Source organism: Apium graveolens, chromosome 7 (genome assembly GCF_009905375.1).
Source record: "Apium graveolens cultivar Ventura chromosome 7, ASM990537v1, whole genome shotgun sequence".
Lineage (NCBI taxonomy): Eukaryota > Viridiplantae > Streptophyta > Magnoliopsida > Apiales > Apiaceae > Apium > Apium graveolens.
This window is the reverse complement of record NC_133653.1, coordinates 260,230,681-260,252,969: the sequence shown is the minus strand read 5'-3', so window position 1 is coordinate 260,252,969 and position 22,289 is coordinate 260,230,681. Positions and strand designations below refer to the sequence as shown.

The 22,289-nt window shown below is 34.9% G+C and overlaps 1 protein-coding gene and 1 long non-coding RNA gene across 2 annotated transcripts; one reads left to right on the top strand and one right to left on the bottom strand.

Annotated features, from left to right (window-relative positions):
- The first annotated feature begins 1,313 nt into the window (after positions 1-1,313).
- Positions 1,314-3,757, top strand: LOC141670693 (uncharacterized). Its single transcript, XR_012554682.1, has 5 exons — positions 1,314-1,700; positions 1,828-2,082; positions 2,821-2,945; positions 3,026-3,215; positions 3,399-3,757. It is a non-coding gene; the product is annotated as an uncharacterized LOC141670693 (long non-coding RNA).
- A 4,839-nt stretch (positions 3,758-8,596) lies between these two features.
- Positions 8,597-9,897, bottom strand: LOC141674783 (uncharacterized). Its single transcript, XM_074481484.1, has 3 exons — positions 9,622-9,897; positions 9,289-9,561; positions 8,597-9,160 (listed from the first exon to the last, which is right to left on the bottom strand). Exons 1-3 carry the CDS (start codon positions 9,895-9,897, stop codon positions 8,597-8,599), a joined length of 1,113 nt encoding a protein of 370 aa, XP_074337585.1.
- Positions 9,898-22,289: the final 12,392 nt, after the last annotated feature.

Sequence of the window (22,289 nt, the reverse complement as noted above, 5' to 3'; positions counted from 1 at the left end):
CTCGTTCCTGATTTACAAGATTGATTTTTAAAATGATTGTTTCGACGATCCGACCGTACGGATGTTAAGATATATCGATTTTAGTCATATGAAAAAATTATTAAAAAATTTGAAATTCATCTTGCACGTCAGGATTAGAAAAATCCGGTAAAAGTACCCCTCCCGACAACGGGACTCGTTCCCGATATACAAGATTGATTTTTAAAATGATTTTTTCGACGATCCGACCGTACGGATGTTAAGATATATCGATTTTAGTCATATGAAAAAATTATTAAAAAATTTAAAATTCATCTTGCACGACCAGGATTAGAAAAATCCGGTAAAAGCACAACTCCCTAAAACAAGATTCGTTGCTGATTAACGAAATAATTTTTTGAAATGATTTTTTGGACGATCCAACCGTACAAATATTAAAATATATTGATTTTAGCCATGTAAAAAAATAATTAAAAATTTCAAAATTTATCTTGCTTGACTTTATAAGAAAAATGAGGTAAAGGTACAAATCCGTGAAACAAGATTCATTGCTGATTGAAAACATAGTTTTTTAAAATGATTTTTTGGACGATCCAACCATACGGATGTTAAAATATATTTATTTTATCCATTTAAAAAAATAATTAAAAATTATTAATAAATTTAAAATTCATCTTGCATGTCAGGATTAGAAAATTCTAATAAAAGTACCACTCTCAACAACGAGACTCGTTCCGGATTCACAAGATTAATTTTTAAAATATTTTTTTCAACCATCCAACCGTACGGATGTTAAGATATATCAATTTTAGTCTTATGAAAAAATTATTAACAAATTTAAAATTTATCTTGCATGTCAGGATTAGAAAATTCTAGTAAAACTTACACTCCCGACAACGAGACTCGTTCCCGATTCACAAGATTATTTTTTAAATTGGTTTTTTCGAAGATCCAACCGTACGGATGTTAAGATATATCAATTTTAGTCAAAAGAAAAAATTATTAACAAATTTGAAATTAATCTTGCATGTCAGTATTAGAAAAATCCAGTAAAACTACGATAAATATAATTAAAATACGACAAATATAATTAAACTACGACAAATATAATTAAGTATAATACGATAAATATATAATACGATAAATTTAATTAAAATATTAAAAAAAATTATAAATTAAAATATTTATTAAATTATTTTCCCATTATCACCCAATTTTTCCATTCCCTCCAATGAAATTTCATTTCCCCCTTCCTCCAAATTTCATTTCCCCCCTTATCTCTCCCTTTTTTCCTTTAATTCATTTTTTGTGTGATCCCCCAATTTCCCTTTCCCTTTCCCATCTTATCTCTGACCGCCTTCATCTCCCTCATTGTTCCTCTGCCACTCTTCTATCTCCGGTTTCTTACCTTTTTATTTTCAAAATCACATCGATTAAGCCCAGCCCATTCCCTACTCTCACCAACCTGACCCGAAATCCCTTCTCAGTCTCCTCCATTTCACCCCAACTCGAAACCCTTGAAACCGCCGCAATCGCCGTCATTGGAACCAGCTCCGTCGCCTCCGTCGCCGCCATTGTCGTCATTGGAACCAGCCCCGAGTTTGAGAGTCGTGGTTAGGATTTTGGGGATTTTGTTAGGGTTTTGTGATTTGGAGGAGTGGAAGGATGTTAAATTAGGGTTCAAGATGCTCATTAAATTCTTCATTGATAGACGTCCCAAGGTATTTATATCTTCACAATTTGCAATTTGTATTTTTTCAATTTGCTCTGTTAAGCTCAAATGAAATGAAATATGGTGTCATGATTGATGTTTTTAGCTTTAATTCTAATGTCTTTTGTGTTTGTTAGGCAATTGTAGTTTTTTAGTTGCATTTAGTTTAATTTGTTACAAATGTTAGCTGTGGAGGACTGGAGGTGCAGATATGAAGAGGCTGAGAAAGAAGCTGAGAAAGGCTTGACATTTCTGCTAGAGTGGGGAAGTCCATGGGATAAGAGAATATCATGGGAAGGATGGATTGCTTGGGCTAGAGTTTTGTTGATGAAGGCCAAGAAGAAATCTTGGCCACAGACTTCTTGGTGTATACTCAACTTGGGCCTTGTCAGGTAAAAGCCTGTAACTGCTCCTGTTAAATTGTTATAATTCTAATAATCTAAGAGATGCAAGATTTAATGTAAGCTAGTCTGCAAGAACATTATAAACTATTGTCAACTTATAACTTAGTATGTTTGTATATTTTGATTATGTGTTTCCTTGTTCCAAATTCTGATACATTATGTTTATCTTCTTTGAATTGAAAATATATGATTTTCGTTGCGTCGGTCTTAAATTTGATCTCTCTCTCTCTGGGTAAAACTTGGGTGGTCTATTTTAATGGCAGAAATGTGCTGCTAGAGTTGTGTTGAATTAAAACAAAAACTGCGATACATGCTGCGAGTTGGGTTCTTTTTTTTTATATTAAATGATATTTGAGTCATGAATAGTATAAAAGGAGCATGCACTGATTGTAATTATATGCTGGTTATTTTTTTCTGTTGTGGGTTCTTAAATGTGCTCAAGATTGTGTTGTGAATGTTGAAAATGATGGGTGATTTATCAGCCGCAAAATCATCAAATTTATTGCATTGTGTGCTTGCCACTAACCATTAGTTTTGACATTCAAGTTTGGTTATAGGCATAGCAGAACACATATAATATTAATCTATATTCCTCTGAATAATAGCACAATTTAGTTGGTAATCATCTTACACATACTTATGTCAAACCATGTGTTGTGTGTGTGCTCACAACCACTGCTAAAAAAGGGACTGGGGAACCTAAGTAATTCCTGTAATATGCTGTAGAATTGTGCGTACTGATTCCATGAAGAACACCAGCTGCTGGAACACAGAACTTCCATCCTGATCTGCTATTAGGAGAATGAGGGTTTGGGAGGGTGTACAAAGGACAGATAACACGCACCAGTAAAGTAATTATTTTGTTTCTTCTTCCTCCATCTTTGCACCAATTTTTTTCAATCTTAACTCTGCTTTTGGTTGTGTCCTTCAGATTGTCGCAGTGAAGCAACTTGACATAAATGGATATCAAGGAAATCGAGAGTTCCTAGCAGAGATTTTGACACTTAGTATTGTTCACCATCCAAACCTTGTCAATCTTTTGGGATATTGTGCTGATGGCCAACAAAAAATCTTAGTCTACGAATACATGCCAAATGGTTCCTTAGTAAATCACCTTGTAGGTAAGATTCTCAACTTGGATTGCATTTATTTGAATTGCGTCTCTATTTAATAAGCACTGATCCATTCTGTAATCTTCATTTTGTATTGAACACGTTCTTAGACTCGTAGATTATCAATTCATCCTTATTATATATTTACATGATTTGTTACACAACTTTATGTTTTTTATTTATTATTTGCAGAGTTCAGCATTGCAGCTATACAATGGTTATAAAGCATCTGAATTGAAATATTCAGATGGTTAGAGATTGGAAGTAATGGTCAAGACTTAAAGTTTCCCCCTGCTAAGAGAGCTGGTAGAATCAAAGGTGGGCAATAGCTAAGGACTAGCCAAGGTGACAGAGCCCCATATAAATCAGTTTTATATAACGAGAAGTGGAAAGCTGCTTCTGAAGTTAGTAACATTCTATTTATTGATGAAGCTTATTATGGAGCCAGTTTAATGCATTTTAAAGAACTGGACCTAATTGGCATGAAAGTGAATTTTACTGGTAACTACCAACTTGTTGGTGAATTTTAATGAAACTTTGTTATACTTGTAATTCTTGTAGAGAACCTTTGTATTGTAAATTTAATTTCAATTGTGAAATAACAATTGAATTATCATTATATAATTTTATTTTAAAATTGGTTTATTTTAAATAATGAGATTAATTTTATAAACAATTGTGTGAAAGTCACTTAAAAAATAATAAAAACCGTTGTATGTCTCACTCCACATATTTTTTTTAAAAAAACTGTTGTCTTTTGATATTCTTTGCAACAGTTTAAATTATTTTCACTATTGTCTTTTAAAAAAATATTCAGAAAAGAAGTTTATAAACTGTTGTTTATGATAATATTAAATAAGGTAACAACAATGGTTTTTCTACAAAACCATTGTTGTTAAGTTAGGTAGACAACAGTTGAATAAAGAAACAGTTGTTTTAATAAAGTTCCAACAATGGTTAATAAAGAGTAACTGTTGTGCCTTATTGATTGTAACCAGTATTGAAAAACGTTGTTGAATCTCCCTTATTACAACTGTATTAACAACCGTTGTCCAACCTTCGATCACACGAGTGTTGGATAGACAACGGAAATTCTACCTGTCAGACAACGAAAAAAAACAGTTGTATGATTGCAAAAATGTTGTAGTGATTATTGTAAAAAACTCACACACATAACTAGTGAATAATAATTAGAAAAACTAGCCAGACACTAACAATATTAAAATATACCATATCACCCAATTAATAAAATGTAAAAACCTAAGAATCATATAATTTCTTAAACCAACTTTATGACATAAAAATTAAAAACAAAAACAACACGGAACATGACTAAGTAGATTACTACTAATTAAACATCTTGTAGCCAGTACAAATAACAATTAATTAATTAAATCAATTAAACATGCATTAAACAATAACCTAACACAATATATAAACACATAAACAAATAATATAATAATTTGATAAAACTTACCTGAATTTAAAGCCTGATATAATTATGTAAAAAAAATGTGTACAAATAATTATAAACCTGAAAATAAAAATGACTAATATTAGTATACAACATAAATAATAGTCATTAAATTATGTGGTGATTAAATTTTTAACTAAACCTCCACAAGGTGTACACTTCTTTGAAACTTTTGGTAAGGCTTAACCTAGCTTCCTTGTGAAACTCTTTCTCCTCCTCTAAATGCTTCCTTGTGAATCTCTTTCTCCTTCTCTAAATCTTTGACAACCCAGTACTTAACCGTGACACTCCAACCAGTTAGTTCTTTTCTGACCTTGTCGGAGTTGTACGCCAAAACTTTCTTTCCTATGCACCACCTCTTCTCTTGCTAGTAAGTTATATAATTCTACTAATAATAGTTTTCATTTCTGTTGGTTTTCAGCTGTCGCTCTGAGATAAATTTTGTGTGATAGCACTAACAGGGTGACTCTGTTTATATGATAAACAGGTCTAACAAATTATGAAACTGTTGTCCATAATTTTCTCCACATTTTTCCACATCATCTCCCCATTAGCTGTTTAAAAATATCTTATCACGTACTTCGTAGTTTGACTTCAAATTTTAAACAACAAAAAGATAGCTTACAAATTCAAATTATAAACAACCAATTATCTAAATAAAACATTCTCCATAATTTTGAATTCTAAAAATAATTAATCATATATTTACTAGTTTATTACACTAACAATGTAACAAATAAAATATGGGGTATTATATTCTTCCCTCCTTAAAATAATTTTATCCTCAAAATTCTAGTGAAGTATCTGATTCGAAGTGGTACGGATATCTTGCGCGAACTGAATCCTCAGTTTCCCAAGTAGCTTCTCGAACATCATGATTTTTTCATAAAACTTTAATAAAAGAGATCGTGTTCTTGCGCAACACTCTCCCCTCCCTCGCCAATATAGCTTCAGCTTCTTCTTCACAAGATAAATCTTCACGAAATACATCTAAGGGATACTGAACAACATGATTAGGATGATATACATACTTCCTCAGAACTGATGCATGAAACACATTGTGCACCCATGACAATTGTGGTAGTAAAGCGACTCTATATGCCACAGCTCCAACCCTCTCACGAATCTCAAAAGGTCCTATATACCTCGGACTTAGTTTACCCTTCTGACCGAATCGCTGAATGCCTCTTTGAGGAGATACCTTAAGGAAGACCTTGTCTCCTGCTTTAAATTCATATTCTCGTCTACCCTTATCAGCATAACTCTTCTGTCTAGATCGAGCTTGTTCAAGTCTTTCTCGAGCAACTGCTACCTTATCTGTAGTGACTTGGACTAGACCGGAACCCTCTAAAAGCTTCTCTCCTACTTCATTCCAACAAATAGGTGGTCTGCACTTGCGCCCATAGAGTGCCTCAAAAGAAGCCATTCCAATGCTGCTCTGCCAACTGTTATTATAAGCAAATTCAACCAAAGGCAAATAGTCATCCAAATTTCCATACCACTCTAATGCACATGCTCACAACAAGTCCTCCAAGGTCTGAATTATCCTCTCTGACTGCCCATCCGATTGTGGATGAAAAGTTGTGCTATAGTTCAACTTGGTGCCCCATACCTTTTGAAATCCTTTCCAAAATCTTGAAGTGAATCTGGGATCTCCGTCGGACACGATCGAAACTGGAATCCCGTGTAGTCTAACAATCTCATTCCTGTATAATAGCGCTAAGCTCTCCAAGTTCATGTTCTCATGGATTGCCAAAAAGTGAGCAGATTTAGTGAGTCTATCTATAATCACCCATATCACATCATGTTTCTTAAAAGTCTTAGGCAGTCCTATGATAAAATCCATGCAAATATTCTCCCACTTCCAAGTAGGTAACTCCAATGGTTGTAATAATCCACTTGACCTCTGGTGCTCAATCTTTACCTGTTGACAAGTCAAACACTTCGAAACAAAATCGACAATATCTCGTTTCATGCCACTCCACCAAAAGTGTTCCTTTAAATCTCGATACATCTTTGTCTCATCTGGATGAATAGAAAACGGTGATCTATGAGCCTCTTCCATCAATTCCTCCCTAAGGTCCTTGTTAGCAGGAACACATAGACGATTATACATCGATGGAATGCCATGATCATCAAAATGAAATCCTGGTTGCTTTTCAGGATCAATATTCTGGACAAAAGACCATAATTCTCCATCTCCATCATGAGCTGCCTTAATCCTAGTGATAAGACTAGGTTCGACATGCAAACTTGCTACCATACCAACTGTATCCCGATGATAAAACTCCAAAACAAATTTCTCAATCTCACGTTAAAGAGGAGGTTGTTGTGTCACCAACGCGGCTAAATTCTCAAAATCCTTTCTGCTTAAAGCATTTGCAACCTTATTAGCCTTTCGGGGATGATACTGAATGCTCACATCATAGTCTTTCAATAATTCAATCTATTGTCTTTGCCTCATATTAAGCTCTTTCTACGTGAATATGTACTTCAAACTCTTGTGGTCAGTAAATATCTCACACTTATCACCATACAAATGGTGTCTCCATATCTTCAATGCAAAAATGACGGCTGCAAGCTCTAAGTCATGTGTCGGATAATTCACCTCGTGAGGCTTTAAGTATCTTGAAGCGTAGGCAATCACATTTCCATGTTGCATCAAGACATAGCCAAGTCCCTTCTTTGAAGCATCGCTATAAATCACATAGCTTCCCAATCCTGATAGTAGTGTCAATACTGGTGATGTCACAAGTCTCTTCTTCAATTCCTGAAAACTAGTCTCACACTCATCGGTCCATATGAACTTGTTGCTTTTTCGAGTCAACTGTGTCAATGGCATCGCAATTGTCGAAAAGCCTTCTACAAATTGGTGATAGTAGCCCGCGAGTCCCAAGAAACTCCTCACTTCTGTCGCAGTGCTAGATCTTGGCCAATTGGTAATAGCCTCAACCTTGGCTGGATCCACCTTGATTCTATCTACTGATACAATATGTCCCAAAAATGCAACTTGATCAAGACAAAATTCACACTTCTTGTATTTTGCATACAATTTGTTATTCCCTAGTATTTCCAACACAACTCGAAGATGCTCCTCATGAACCTCCACTGACTTTGAATACACCAATATATCATCAATAAACACAATCAGAAACTTTTCCTGAAAATCCTTGAATACCCTGTTCATTAGGTCCATGAAAACTGCAGGTGCATTTTTCAATCCAAAAGACATAACAAGAAACTCGTCGTGTCTATAACGAGTCCTGAATGATATCTTCGGAATATCACTTGCCTTCACTCTTAGTTGATGGTAACCTGACCGTAGATCAATCTTTGAAAAATATTTTGCTCCTTGAAGCTGATCAAATAAGTCATCGATCCTCGGTAATGGATATCTATTCTTCACCGTGATTCGGTTCAACTCTCGATAATCAATACAGAGTCTCATCGAACCATCCTTCTTATTCACAAATAGAACTGGTGCTCCCCAAGGCGAAAAACTGGGTATAATAAAACCCTTATCGAGTAACTCCTCCAGCTGTTCTTTCAGCTCTTGTACCTCTAACGGAGCCATTCTATAAGGTGCCTTGGAAATAGGTTGTGCATCTGGTAACAAATCGATAGAAAATTCTATCTCTCTTTCGGGCAGAAGACCCTCCAAATCTTCGGGAAATACATCTGAAAACTCACGAACAACAAGAACATCTTCTAATTCTGGCTGCACCTTGGACATGTCAATCACATACGCTAAAAATCCTTCACATCCATGAGCAATCATCTTCTTAGCCTTGATGGCCGAAATGAATTTTCCACAACCACTAGGCTTAGAACCCTGAAACACGAACTCAAGCGAATTGGAGTCCCCAAAAATTATTCTTTTTCCTGGACAATCAATTATAGCTTTGTGTCGCTCCAGTCAATCCATCCCCAGTATGATATCAAAGTCCCTCATCTGAATAGGTAAGAGATCAACAAATAGTTCTCTATCGTCTACTCTAACTACACAATCAAGATATTGAGAATTCACAAGTATAGTTACACCTATAGGAGTGCCAACAAAAAAATCCGATATAAGTGCAGTGGATGCAATGTCTAAGTGTTTAACATAAGATGTAGAGATAAATGAATGTGTAGCTCCAGTATCAAATAAGACTATAGCATTTCCATTACCGACAAAAAGTGATCCTGAAATGGTACTTGGAGTACTTGCAGCATCTTTTGCAGTGATGGAAAACACACGACCGGAAGTCTTCTGGTTGTTTTTCTCTCCCTGATCTCTACGATCCCAAGGATTCTTTGGTGGCATCTGACAGTCTTGAATAGTGTGACCCTTCTTTCCATAATTGAAGCATGCTCTAGTAGCCCAATAGCAAGTGCTTCCTTCATGCATCTTTCCATAATGCTCACACTTAGATACTTCCTTATTTCCAGTTTGGTTGAAAGACCTCTTTTGCTCATTTCCTTGATTTCCATTCTTTTGCTGAAATTCCGAGTATTATACCTCTGATCATTTGGTTTGAATCCACCTGAAGACCCACCATTTTTCTGAAATCCATGTCGACGATAGGAAAATTCCTCTTCCTTTTTTCTTTTCTTGAGAAAGTCAACCTGATGAAGCTCTTGATCTCTGACACTATCAACCAAGGTATGCATGGATGTGTAGCGGTTAAAGATGATATGGTTGCCGATGGAATTCTTTAATGCCCACATAAACTTCACGATTTTATCCACTTCTGACCCAGCCACATATCTCGCATAACCAGCTAACCTCTGAAATCTGACTTGAAAGTCTGCCACCGACTCATCATCTCTCAGAATAATACTCTGATACTCCCTTATATATTCCTCACGTATGCTGGCTGGAAAGTACCTCTGGCCAAACTAAGTTTTGAATATATGCCAACTAAGAGTATTTTCATAGCCAGGTGCATGCGAGGCTACCATAGACTTCCACCAAGTATTAGCATCCCCCTCAAGATGATATGTAGAAAATTGAGACTTTTTCACCTCTGAATACTCCAAGACAATGAAATTTTTCTCCATGTGATATATCCAAGCTTCAGCATCCATGGGAGTCTTGGCCTCCTTAAAACAATTGGGTCTTTGCTTCATAAACCGATCAAACATAGTTTGACCATCTCGATCTTGCCCGTTAGCAGTGGGATTCTTCTCACGTTGAACTTCCCGCAACATCTCCATAAAAGTACTCCTATCCATAACAATCTACTGATTATCATTCCCCCCAATATTTCGACTACTGCTACCTCTTGCCATCCTGCACAAAATTTTATGAGTGCACAAACACATATATCACAAAATCATAAATCTACCCATATGAAGTCAACCCAAAACTCACAGGTCAAATCCTAAAGGATAGTCTACAGAAACTATAACCTAAGCTCTGATACCAACGTTGTAACACCCCACTTAAACAAGTAGAGGCTACAAAAGCCAAGCTTTATTTATTAATGGAAGTAAAAACAAGCTAAACATAATTTATTAAGCTAACAAAAGTTCGAAAGATCCAAAATAAAGTTCTCTAACAAGATCTAAAATAATATGGAATAAAACATGTCCTTGACTTTATTTTCAACTAGATAAACAAGCTAAAATCTGGGCAGCACTCATCACACCCCCGCATTACCCCCGACTACCCGTGGAAAGAAATAAATACGAGTGAGCCAAATGCCCAGTACGAATATATCATTAAAAGATAAAGCAACAGAAGATATTTGATTTTAACAATTAGCCAAGAAGATGAGTAATATGACAATAATTATTTAGAATCAAGGAACAAACTAATCCAAACAAAATCAAAGAAATGGATGAGAACAAGTAAGGTGGGTACTAATAAGGGCATCTTATAAAACCTCTGCTTGCTAGTAAACACCAAGTAAAGCACAGTGCAAAGAGTTCCTTCTCCGGTTATCCACAAGAAGGACAAAATGAAATGTATAAAACATTTCCCAAACAAACAAAATGATCATGATCTTAATCATGTCTCATACCCTAGAGACATGCTCGTATACTCACAACACTGATACGAGTTAGTGCCGTGAGCACCAAAGACTGCAAAAACTCCATGTGTCACGTCTGTGATTTACCCGCATACAAATAAGTTTAAGAGCCCATGCCAAATGATTACAAAGTGTTGCCAATAATATTGAAAATAAAAGTTGCATGTGACAAATCAAGTATACTGATAGGCAGCATAGATCAAAAGTGGTTAAGCATCAACATGGATCAAATATGGCTGAGCAAAAATTAATAAGTGTACATATACAAGATGTACAACTTAACAAAATAAAATATGATAAGATAAATATGATAGGACAATAAGTACAGAGGAAGAAAATATATTTTAAATGGAGAGAAATGGAGGATACTCGTACCTGAAATGAGTCTAAAATATTAAATCACTACCTAGCTCCAAATCAACTTCGAAACCAATCTATAATATCAACACAAATATAACTTATAAACGCCAAACTCTAAAACCCAAAAAGTAAGCTAATAAAATTATAATATTTTATTCATGCTATAGTATATAAACATTTAACTAACAAATAATCTGAATAATATACAAGCTGGTTCATAAAATATAAAAGATATTTTATTAATTTATAAAAGTAATGTAGAAATCTCTAAGTATATAACTTTATAAAAGTAGACAAACTTAAATTATACATTAATTTAACATATTAAATTATAACAACAATTTAAGAAAATGATAAAAATAAATATAACATGCTCTGTGTTTATCATACTAACAAGATTATCAAATTCACTTTTGCACATTAATACTACTACATTACTTACAAATTTTAAATTATTATGCCCAAATATTAGATACTATAATTAATAACATATTGGTTAAAAAAATAATGAGACTAAGGTAATATATATGTTATGAGGAAAACATAATAACATAATATGATTAACAAATGTGAATAATTTATAATTTTAGATAAACAAACAATCAATTATTAATTACTTAACTTAATTAACATAATATTTTGACTACATATGTCCTGTAAATTAAAATACTTTATATATCATTAGTCCCACAAATACATATTTTGTCAATTTTTAATAAATCTCATAAACTAAATCTTGTGAAAATATATTTTATTTTACAAATATTTTTACATATTAATTACTAGCACAATATAACATGATAATTATTGTAAAAAACTCACACACATAACTAGTGAATAATAATTAGAAAAACTAGCCAGACACTAACAATATTAAAATATACCATATCACCCAATTAATAAAATGTAAAAACCTAAGAATCATATAATTTCTTAAACCAACTTTATGACATAAAAATTAAAAACAAGAACAACACGGAACATGACTAAGTAAATTACTACTAATTAAACATCTTGTCGCCAGTACAAATAACAATTAATTAATTAAATCAATTAAACATGCATTAAACAATAACCTAACACAATATATAAATACATAAACAAATAATATAATAATTTGATAAAACTTATGAATTTAGAGCCTGATATAATTATGTAAAAAGAATGTGTACAAATAATTATAAACCTTAAAATAAAAATGACTAATATTAGTATACAACATAAATAATAGTCATTAAATTATGTGGTGATTAAATTTTTAACTAAACCTTCACAAGGTGTACACTTCTTTGAAACTTTTGGTAAGGCTTAACCTAGCTTCCTTGTGAAACTCTTTCTCCTCCTCTAAATGCTTCCTTGTGAATCTCTTTCTCCTCCTCTAAATCTTTGACAACCCAGTACTTAACCGTGACACTCCAACCAGTTAGTTCTTTTCTGACCTTGTCGGAGTTGTACGCCAAAACTTTCTTTCCTATGCACCACCTCTTCTCTTGCTAGTAAGTTATATAATTATACTAATAATAGTTTTCATTTCTGTTGGCTTTCAGCTGTCGCTCTAAGATAAATTTTGTGTGATAGCACTAACAGGGTGACTCTGTTTATATGATAAACAGGTCTAACAAATTATGAAATTGTTGTCCATAATTTTCTCCACATTTTTCCACATCATCTCCCCATTAGCTGTTTAAAAATATCTTATCACGTACTTCGTAGTTTGACTTCAAATTTTAAACAACAAAAAGATAGCTTACAAATTCAAATTATAAACAACCAATTATCTAAATAAAACATTCTCCATAATTTTGAATTCTAAAAATAATTAATCATATATTTACTAGTTTATTACACTAACAATTTAACAAATAAAATATGGGGTATTATATTCTTCCCTCCTTAAAATAATTTTATCCTCAAAATTCTAGTGAAGTATCTGATTTGAAGTGGTACGGATATCTTGCGCGAACTGAATCCTCAGTTTCCCAAGTAGCTTCTCGAACATCAAGATTTTTTCATAAAACTTTAATAAAAGAGATGGTGTTCTTGCGCAACACTCTCCCCTCCCTCGCCAATATAGCTTCAGCTTCTTCTTCACAAGATAAATCTTCACGAAATGCATCTAAGGGATACTGAACAACATGATTAGGATGATATACATACTTCCTCAGAACTGATGCATGAAACACATTGTGCACCCTTGACAATTGTGGTAGTAAATCGACTCTATATGCCACAGCTCCAACCCTCTTACGAATCTCAAAAGGTCCTATATACCTCGGACTTAGTTTACCCTTCTGACCGAATCGCTGAATTCCTCTCTGAGGAGATACCTTAAGGAAGACCTTGTCTCCTGCTTTAAATTCATATTCTCGTATACCCTTATCAGCATAACTCTTCTGTCTAGATCGAGCTTGTTCAAGTCTTTCTCGAGCAACTGCTACCTTATCTGTAGTGACTTGGACTAGACCGGAACCCTCTAAAATCTTCTCTCCTACTTCATTCCAACAAATAGGTGGTCTGCACTTGCGCCCATAGAGTGCCTCAAAAGAAGCCATACCAATGCTGCTCTGCCAACTGTTATTATAAGCAAATTCAACCAAAGGCAAATAGTCATCCAAATTTCCATACCACTCTAATGCACATGCTAACAACAAGTCCTCCAAGGTCTGAATTATCCTCTCTGACTACCCATCCGATTGTGGATGAAATGTTGTGCTATAGTTCAACTTGGTGCCCCATACCTTTTGAAATCCTTTCCAAAATCTTGAAGTGAATCTGGGATCTCCGTCGGACACGATCGAAACTAGAATCCCGTGTAGTCTAACAATCTCATTCCTGTATAATAGCGCTAAGCTCTCCAAGTTCATGTTCTCATGGATTGCCAAAAAGTGAGCAGATTTAGTGAGTCTATCTACAATCACCCATATCGCATCATGTTTCTTAAAAGTCTTAGGCAGTCCTATGATAAAATCCATGCAAATATTCTCCCACTTCCAAGTAGGTAACTCCAATGGTTGTAATAATCTACTTGGCCTCTGGTGCTCAATCTTTACCTGTTGACAAGTCAAACACTTCGAAACAAAATCGACAATATCTCGTTTCATGCCACTCCACCAAAAGTGTTCCTTTAAATCTCGATACATCTTTGTCTCACCTGGATGAATAGAAAACGGTGATCTATGAGCCTCTTCCATCAATTCCTCCCTAAGGTCCTTGTTAGCAGGAACACATAGACGATTATACATCGATGGAATGCCATGATAATCAAAATGAAATCCTGGTTGCTTTTCAGGATCAATATTCTGGACAAAAGACCAAAATTCTCCATCTCCATCATGAGCTGCCTTAATCCTAGTGATAAGACTAGGCTCGACATGCAAACTTGCTACCATACCAACTGTATCCCGATGATAAAACTCCAAACCAAATTTCTCAATCTCACGTTAAAGAGGAGGTTGTTGTGTCACCAACGCGGCTAAATTCTCAAAATCCTTTCTGCTTAAAGCATTTGCAACCTAATTAGCCTTTCGGGGATGATACTGAATGCTCACATCATAGTCTTTCAATAATTCAATCCATTGTCTTTGCCTCATATTAAGCTCTTTCGACGTGAATATGTACTTCAAACTCTTGTAGTCAGTAAAGATCTCACACTTATTACCATACAAATAGTGTCTCCATATCTTCAATGCAAAAATAACGGCTGCAAGCTCTAAGTCATGTGTCGGATAATTCACCTCGCGAGTCTTTAATTGTCTTGAAGCATAGGCAATCACATTTCCATGTTGCATCAATACACAGCCAAGTCCCTTCTTCAAAGCATTGCTATAAATCACATAGCCTCCCAATCCTGATAGTAGTGTCAATACTGGTGATGTCACAAGTCTCTTCTTCAATTCTTGAAAACTAGTCTCACACTCATCGGTCCATATGAACTTGTTGCTTTTTCGAGTCAACTGTGTCAGTGGCATCGCAATTGTCGAAAAGCCTTCTACAAATCGGCGATAGTAGCCCGCGAGTCCCAAGAAACTCCTCACTTCCGTCACAGTGCTAGGTCTTGGCCAATTGGTAATATCCTTAACCTTGGCTGGATCCACCTTGATTCCATCTGCTGATACAATATGTCCCAAAAATGCAACTTGATCAAGCCAAAATTCACACTTCTTGTATTTTGCATACAATTTGTTATTCCCTAGTATTTCCAACACAACTCGAAGATGCTCCTCATGAACCTCCTCTGACTTTGAATACACCAATATATCATCAATAAACACAATCACAAACTTGTCCATAAAATCCTTGAATACCCTGTTCAATAGGTCCATGAAAACTGCAGGTGCATTTGTCAATCCAAATGACATAACAAGAAACTCGTCGTGTCCGTAATGAGTCCTGAATGTTTTTTTCGGAATATCACTTGCCTTCACTCTTAGTTGATGGTAACCTGACCGTAGATCAATCTTCGAAAAATATTTTGCTCCTTGAAACTGATCAAATAAGTTATTGAAATTACACCTAGTGGGGGGGGGGTGAATAGGTGATTATGGCTAACTAGGATTACTTTTAAATTTTACCCGATAATAGCTTACTGAGATTTTACCAACTGAACTATAATCTGACAATGATAGTAAGCTGAGATGACTAAATGCAATGCAGAAAATAATGTGCAGGAAAGTAAATAGAACACACAAGAATTTTAGCCAGGTTCGACCCCTAAGCCCCTATGGTCTACGTCCTGGTCCCTTACCAACCTGGTAAGAGAATATATTATTGACCAATGAAGGTTACAACTACAAGATACAACAATATATCTCCCTTTATCCCAGCTGCTGATAATGGCTTGCTGAAACCCTGTTTAAGAACCTGCTCTCTAAGTACTATACTACCCCGTAGTACAAACTCCTCTAGCAAGTACCACTAAACCTTTGTTTCCCTAGCCAACTTATCCAGCAACTAATCAATACACTTTGAACAATACAAATCAATGATAAAGTTTACAACTTAAACTATAAACTCTCTTCAATAAAATACGTATATATATTTAGAGCTTGAGAGTATTTTGAAAACAATAACGATCAGGAGTTGTATGTGGTCTTGCTTGCAAATTCGTCCATCATAAAACTGCTAGAAAAACTCTTATATAACCACACATTAACGTTTGAAAACAGCCTCAACAAATTACAACGGCTAGAATCCAATTCTACCGTGTAAGATCGTTGGGATGGTTTCCAATGTTCATGTGTACGTTAGATAGAAGAGAAAGAAAGATGTCCAACGTACAGAAAATATCTCTTCTATTTAGTAGAGGATAAAACGTTTTAGTAAGAAGATAAGAGAAAGAGTTTGAAAGAGAAACAAACTCCTATTCTTTAGGAAATCAAAATGAATGATTAAAAACGTTTTATAATTGAGCTTTATATATATAATGCACGTATATTTATTAGAGAAGTCCTTACAACTGATATATATGAAGATCCTATAAAATCTCCATGAAATTCGACATCCTTGTTGAATCTGGACTGTGCATCTTGGCTTGCTGTTATTCTGACAATCGTGATCATAGCTTGCTGAAATAGATTACCGTCTTATGATAGCTTGCTGTCATGATACTTAAACAACAATGATATCAAGCTGTTATATCCTGCAAACATTCTCAAATAACAACATGATGGCTTGCTGTGTTGTGATCATCAAAACTAAGGAGTTACAATCTCCCCCTTTCTGATGATTACACACATTTAGGAGAATTATAAAAATTCCCCCTAAAAATATGCAAATCTCAAAATTGTATAACCTGTTACTGCAATTAAAATATAAATGACACACATGCATATCCAAAATAACCAACATAGCAGCATTATATCATTACATCAATTCTTAAAAACTAAAAGACAATTATATCTTAAATAACAGCCAACATAAACCAAGTAGCATCATAAACCAAGTAGCAAACCACAGATTAAACATAAGCCAACAGATAGTCTTAATAATCAAACAAAAATAAACATACGCATAAGTCTCCTAAATTTCTCCCCCTTAAAGCATCAAAAAGATCTAGGTTGAAGGCTGATCAGAAGTGTTGACAACATCATCCTTTGGAGAAAAATAAGCATCTAGCTGATCTTCATTTTCCACATTTCCAGCAGCATTTACCAAATCATCTAGTCCAGTTTCCAAAACAACATTTGATTGAGAAGCCGAGGGTTTTGCAACAGACATGAAGTTAAGCATAATATCTTTCAATCCCTTAATCTTAGTCTTCAGCTGATTCACTTGCTCTGTAGTAGCATCCATATGTCCAAAAAGCAGAATATTGTCAACTTGAATACCCTTAAGCAATTGCATCATCTCAGCAGTTGGAGAAAAGGCTGAGGGCTCAGCTACAGCAGGGGTTTCAGTAGGTAGAGTAGGAATGATCCTGACCAACTCACCTTTTTCAATATGCAAGTTTGACATTGCTAAGGTTTTAGCATCCAACACCTCCTTTACAGACAACTTATCAGCAGACTTAAGATCAATCTTAAATGAGTCAAAAATCTTGGATAATAACAACCCATAAGGCAAACCTATTTTATTCTGATTCACAGCAGCTAGCATATTCTTGAGAATCAAATGAGATAAGTCAAAAGCCCTACCGGCTAAAATCATGGAAACCACAGTAACATCCTGACAACTGAAAGTGGATTTGTTTCCACCTCTAGGACACACATTAGCACGACAGATTTTAAACAAAAAATGAGCCATTGGAGTGACTAAAGTAGTGGATGGAGGTTGGGGATTTTCTTCCATATTGCTATCAGACCCTAACAGCAACTTAAATTGATCCATTATAGAAAAATCAGGTAACAGAACATAACCCTTTCCAGTAAAAACCTCAATCTCAGTTGGATTATCAAACTTAATTAATGAGCTAAGAAAAGGAGGGTTCAATCGAATGCGCTTATCACGAACTGTGGACACACAATTACAAAACTTATTCTCATGCAAATTTGCATAAAATTCACGAACTAAATCAGGGTAATAAACTTTTGGTAATTCAAGCACAAAATTATCCATACCAACAGTCTTAAACAAAGCTAAAGCACCAGATTGTTGAAGAAGCTTACCGACGACTAGAATACCAGGAAGAATGGGATGAGAATCCAATGCATTCTCAGTGAACCTCTGTTCCAAATCCGAAGAGTCAAATGATAGAGTGATCTTGAGCTTCTTGGAATCAGGAGTTTGAGACATTTCATCGGCACTTTCATTTCCCAAATCAACCACAGTGTTATCTTGTTTAGAGACAGAACGATTGGCGAGAAGACCTGATTTCCTTGTTGTTCGGACCATGATGAGATCAAATTGCGATGATGTTGGAGAGAAGACGGTAAGTAGAAAAATAACTGAGCGGCGGTGAAATAAGAATTGAAACCCTAACCCGTGTTTTGATAGCCTTTTTAGGGGATAATTTAGGATAAGATTTAAAAACAAATAATAATTATCCTAATTCTAACACTTATCAAAATAACATCTTAAATCTATCTAAAACACCACAATTAGCACTTTAATCATTTAACAATTAAATCAGCAAATCATGCAAATATTTAAACATAATTAAACAGAGAATGACATATCATAATTAACAAAAAAATAACTTAACACAAAAAAATGTCATTTAAATAACCAATCATAGTAAGCTAATATGAAAAATGATAGTAAGCTAACATTACCAAATTTCCAAAGATAGCTTGCCATTATACACTGCACATGCCAAGTTCCCTTCGAATGGTTGAAAATCTTGCTTCGCCAAGGGGTTTTGTAAAGATATCTGCCAATTGATATTCAGTAGGTACAAAAACTAATTCAATCTTACCTTTGGCAGTATTATCTCTCAAGAAATGATGACGAACATCAATATGCTTTGTTCTTGAGTGATTAACTGGATTCTTTGATATGTTGATGGTGCTAGTGTTGTCATAATAGATTGGAACTTTGCCACACTTGATTCCAAAATCTCGTAGAGTCTGAATCATCCACAAAATTTGAGAGCAACAGCTACCAGCTGCCAAATACTCACCTTCTGCTGTGGATAATGCAACTGAAGTTTGTTTCTTACTTTGACAAGATACGAAACTTTGTCCTAAATATGTACAAACACCACTTGTGCTCTTTCTATCAGTTTGACAACCTGCATAGTCAGCATCACTATACCCCACAAGATCAAATGTGCTTGTAATAGGATAAAATAACCCAAGATTAATAGTCCCACTTAAATATCGAAATATTCTTTTAACTGCATTTAAGTGTGATTCCTTAGGTTTAGCTTGAAAACGAGCACATACACAAACACTATACATAATATCTGGCCGAGAAGCAGTAAGATATAAAAGACTACCAATCATACCTCTATACTTCTTGATATCAACATCTTTACCTTTTTCATCCGATGTCAGCTTGATATTTTGATTCATTGGAGTAGATTTCGGCTTGACATTGTCAAAACCAAATCTGGTCAGCAAATTCTTGACATATTTTCATTGATGCACATAAATTCCATCTTTAGATTGTTTAATTTGGAGCCCCAAGAAATAATTGAGCTCACCCATCAGCCTCATGTCAAATTCACTGCTCATACACTTAGAAAACCACTCACACATAGAATCATTAGTGGATCCAAAGATTATATCATCTACATATTTCTGGACAATCAAAATATCATTACCATTTTGCTTAGTAAATAAAGTAGGATCAATTTTACCTCGAATGAAGCCATTTTTGATCAAAAACTTACTAAGCCTCTTGTACCAAGCCCTTGGTGCTTGCTTTAAGCCATATAATGCCTTCTTGAGCTTGTAAACATAGTCTGGATGTTGTTCATGTTCAAAACCAGGGGGTTACTTAACATAAACTTCCTCTTCCAGAAATCCATTAAGAAAAGCACTTTTGACATCCATTTGATGTAGCTTGATCTTCTTGTAGCATGCATAAGCAAGAAGCATCCTAATTGATTCCAATCTAGCTACTTGAGCATAAGTTTCATCAAAGTCAATGCCTTCTTGTTGGTTGTACCCTTGTGCTACGAGCCTTGCTTTATTTCGAGTAACAGTACCAAATTCATCCACTTTATTCTTGAAAATCCATTTTGTACCAATGATTGAAACATCCTTTGGTGGCTTGACCAGTTCCCAAACATCATATCGTTCAAATTGATTGAGTTCTTCTTGCATAGCCGTGATCCAATTTTCATCTTCAAGTGCTTCTTTGACATTCTTGGGTTCCTCTTGAGCTAAAAATACAGCATAAGCACAAAAATTTGCAGTGCCTTTTCTTGTCTTGAGACCATCAGAAATATCACCAATAACCTGTTCTGGAGGGTGATTCTTCACTGTTCGTGTAGCTTTTGGCAATGAATGCTTTGCAATATCTTCATGTGAAGTCTTCCTTATCTTAGATGGAGGAGCTAAGTCTTCACCATCATAGATTGGCATTTTATCCTTTGCTCTATTTCCTCTAGGACCATCAAGAGTCATCTTTGCCATCTTTACAATTGCATCATCAACTGGAGTAGAAGGTTCTGCTTGCTGATTTCCTGAGGCAGTTTCAATTTCAGCTTGCTATTTTCCAGAATCAGTCTCTGTTTCAGCTTGCTATTTTGGAGTAGCCTTCTCTGTTTCAGCTTGCTATTGTCCAGCTTCACCTGCATCATCTTCCTCGTCTCTTGGAAGATCATTGTTAGGTTCTTGAAAAGTAACATCTATAGATTCCTCAATAATATGCTTAGACACATTATAAACTTTATAGGTTTTACTATTCATAGAATAACCAAGAAAAATAGCTGCATAAGATTTAGCATCAAATTTACCATCATTACCAATTATCTTGAGCACAAAACACTTTGAGCCAAAGATTCTGAAGTAACTGATGTTGGGCCTCTTTTTCTTGAGCAATTCATATGGAGTCTTGTCCAAAATAGGTCTTATCAATACTCTATTCATAACATAGCATGCTGTGTTGACTGCTTCTGCCCAAAAACTTCTAGGTAACTTGCTTTCTTGCAACAAAGTCCTTGCTGTCTCTTGCAGTGACCTATTCTTGCGTTCCACCACACCATTTTGTTGTGGAGTCCTTGGAGCAGAGAATTCATGTGATATTCCTCTTTCTTCACAATAAGTAACAAAGTCTTTTTGGAATTCACCACCTCGATCACTCCTTATTCCTACAAGCTTTGTATTGAGCTTATTCTCAAGTAATTTAATTAGTTTCTCAAACTCATTAAAAGCAGCATCTTTAGTTCTAAGAAACAATACCCATGTAAAACGAGAATAATCATCAACAATTACAAAACCATATTGCTTACCTCCTATACTTTTATAAGCTTCTGGACCAAATAAGTCTAAATGTAAAAGTTCTAAGGGTTCAGAAGTAGATACCATTTTCTTTGCTTTGTGAGTACTTCTAATTTGCTTGCCTAATTGGCATGCCGAACACACCTCAGTCTTGACATACTTGACTTTGGGTAAACCTTTGACTAGCTTCTTCTTTGAAAGCTTGTTAAGTAAGTCCATGTGAGCATGACCCAATCTTCTATGCCAAACATAAGGATCAGTGTCTATTGCAGCAAGACAGCAAGCTGTTTTCTGCAACTCAAAGTCCAAAATATATATATTTCCTTCCCTTCTAGCAACTAGGGGGACTTTGTTAGTACCAATAGTAATAATACACTTATCAATACCAAAGTTAACAGTATGACCATCATCATATAACTGACTTATGCTAAGCAGATTATATTTAAGGCCTTTAACATATTGAACTTTATCAATTGAAATGTGTTTATTACCTATTTTACCTTTTCCAAGAATTTGAAGAGTTTTGCTATCACCAATAGTCACTCTTCCACCCTTTTTCATCTGAAGACTCAAGAATTGTGCTTTGTCTCCACTCATATGTCTAGTACATCCGCTATCTAAAATCCATTGAGTTGATTTGACTCGAGCGGCAAGACACATCTACAAAACAAATAAAACAACTCAACCTTTTGGTACCCAAAGTTTGTTGGGTCCGACATGGTTAGCAGATAAAACATATAAAACATGTAAATCAGATTTATTTATCCATTTTTGGATAAATCTAGGTGATTTAACTCTGCTAGCCTGATGATGGTAAGCTGTCTTTGTTCTGCCATTCTGATCATAGTAAGCTATTTTCTGTTTGTTTCCTCCATGGTATGATTTTTGTCCATTCTGAACTTTGCAA

Bases quoted from the DNA above. Each gene is read 5' to 3' on its own strand.
- LOC141674783 (XM_074481484.1), bottom strand. From the start codon at position 9,897: ATGGATAGGAGTACTTTTATGGAGATGTTGCGGGAAGTTCAACGTGAG. The intron at 9,562-9,621 runs GTAGCCTCGCAT...TTCAAAACTTAG, and splicing joins ATACTTGGTGGAAGTCTATG to TTTGGCCAGAGGTACTTTCC. The intron at 9,161-9,288 runs GTTGACTTTCTC...TCGGAATTTCAG, and splicing joins GAGATCAAGAGCTTCATCAG to CAAAAGAATGGAAATCAAGG.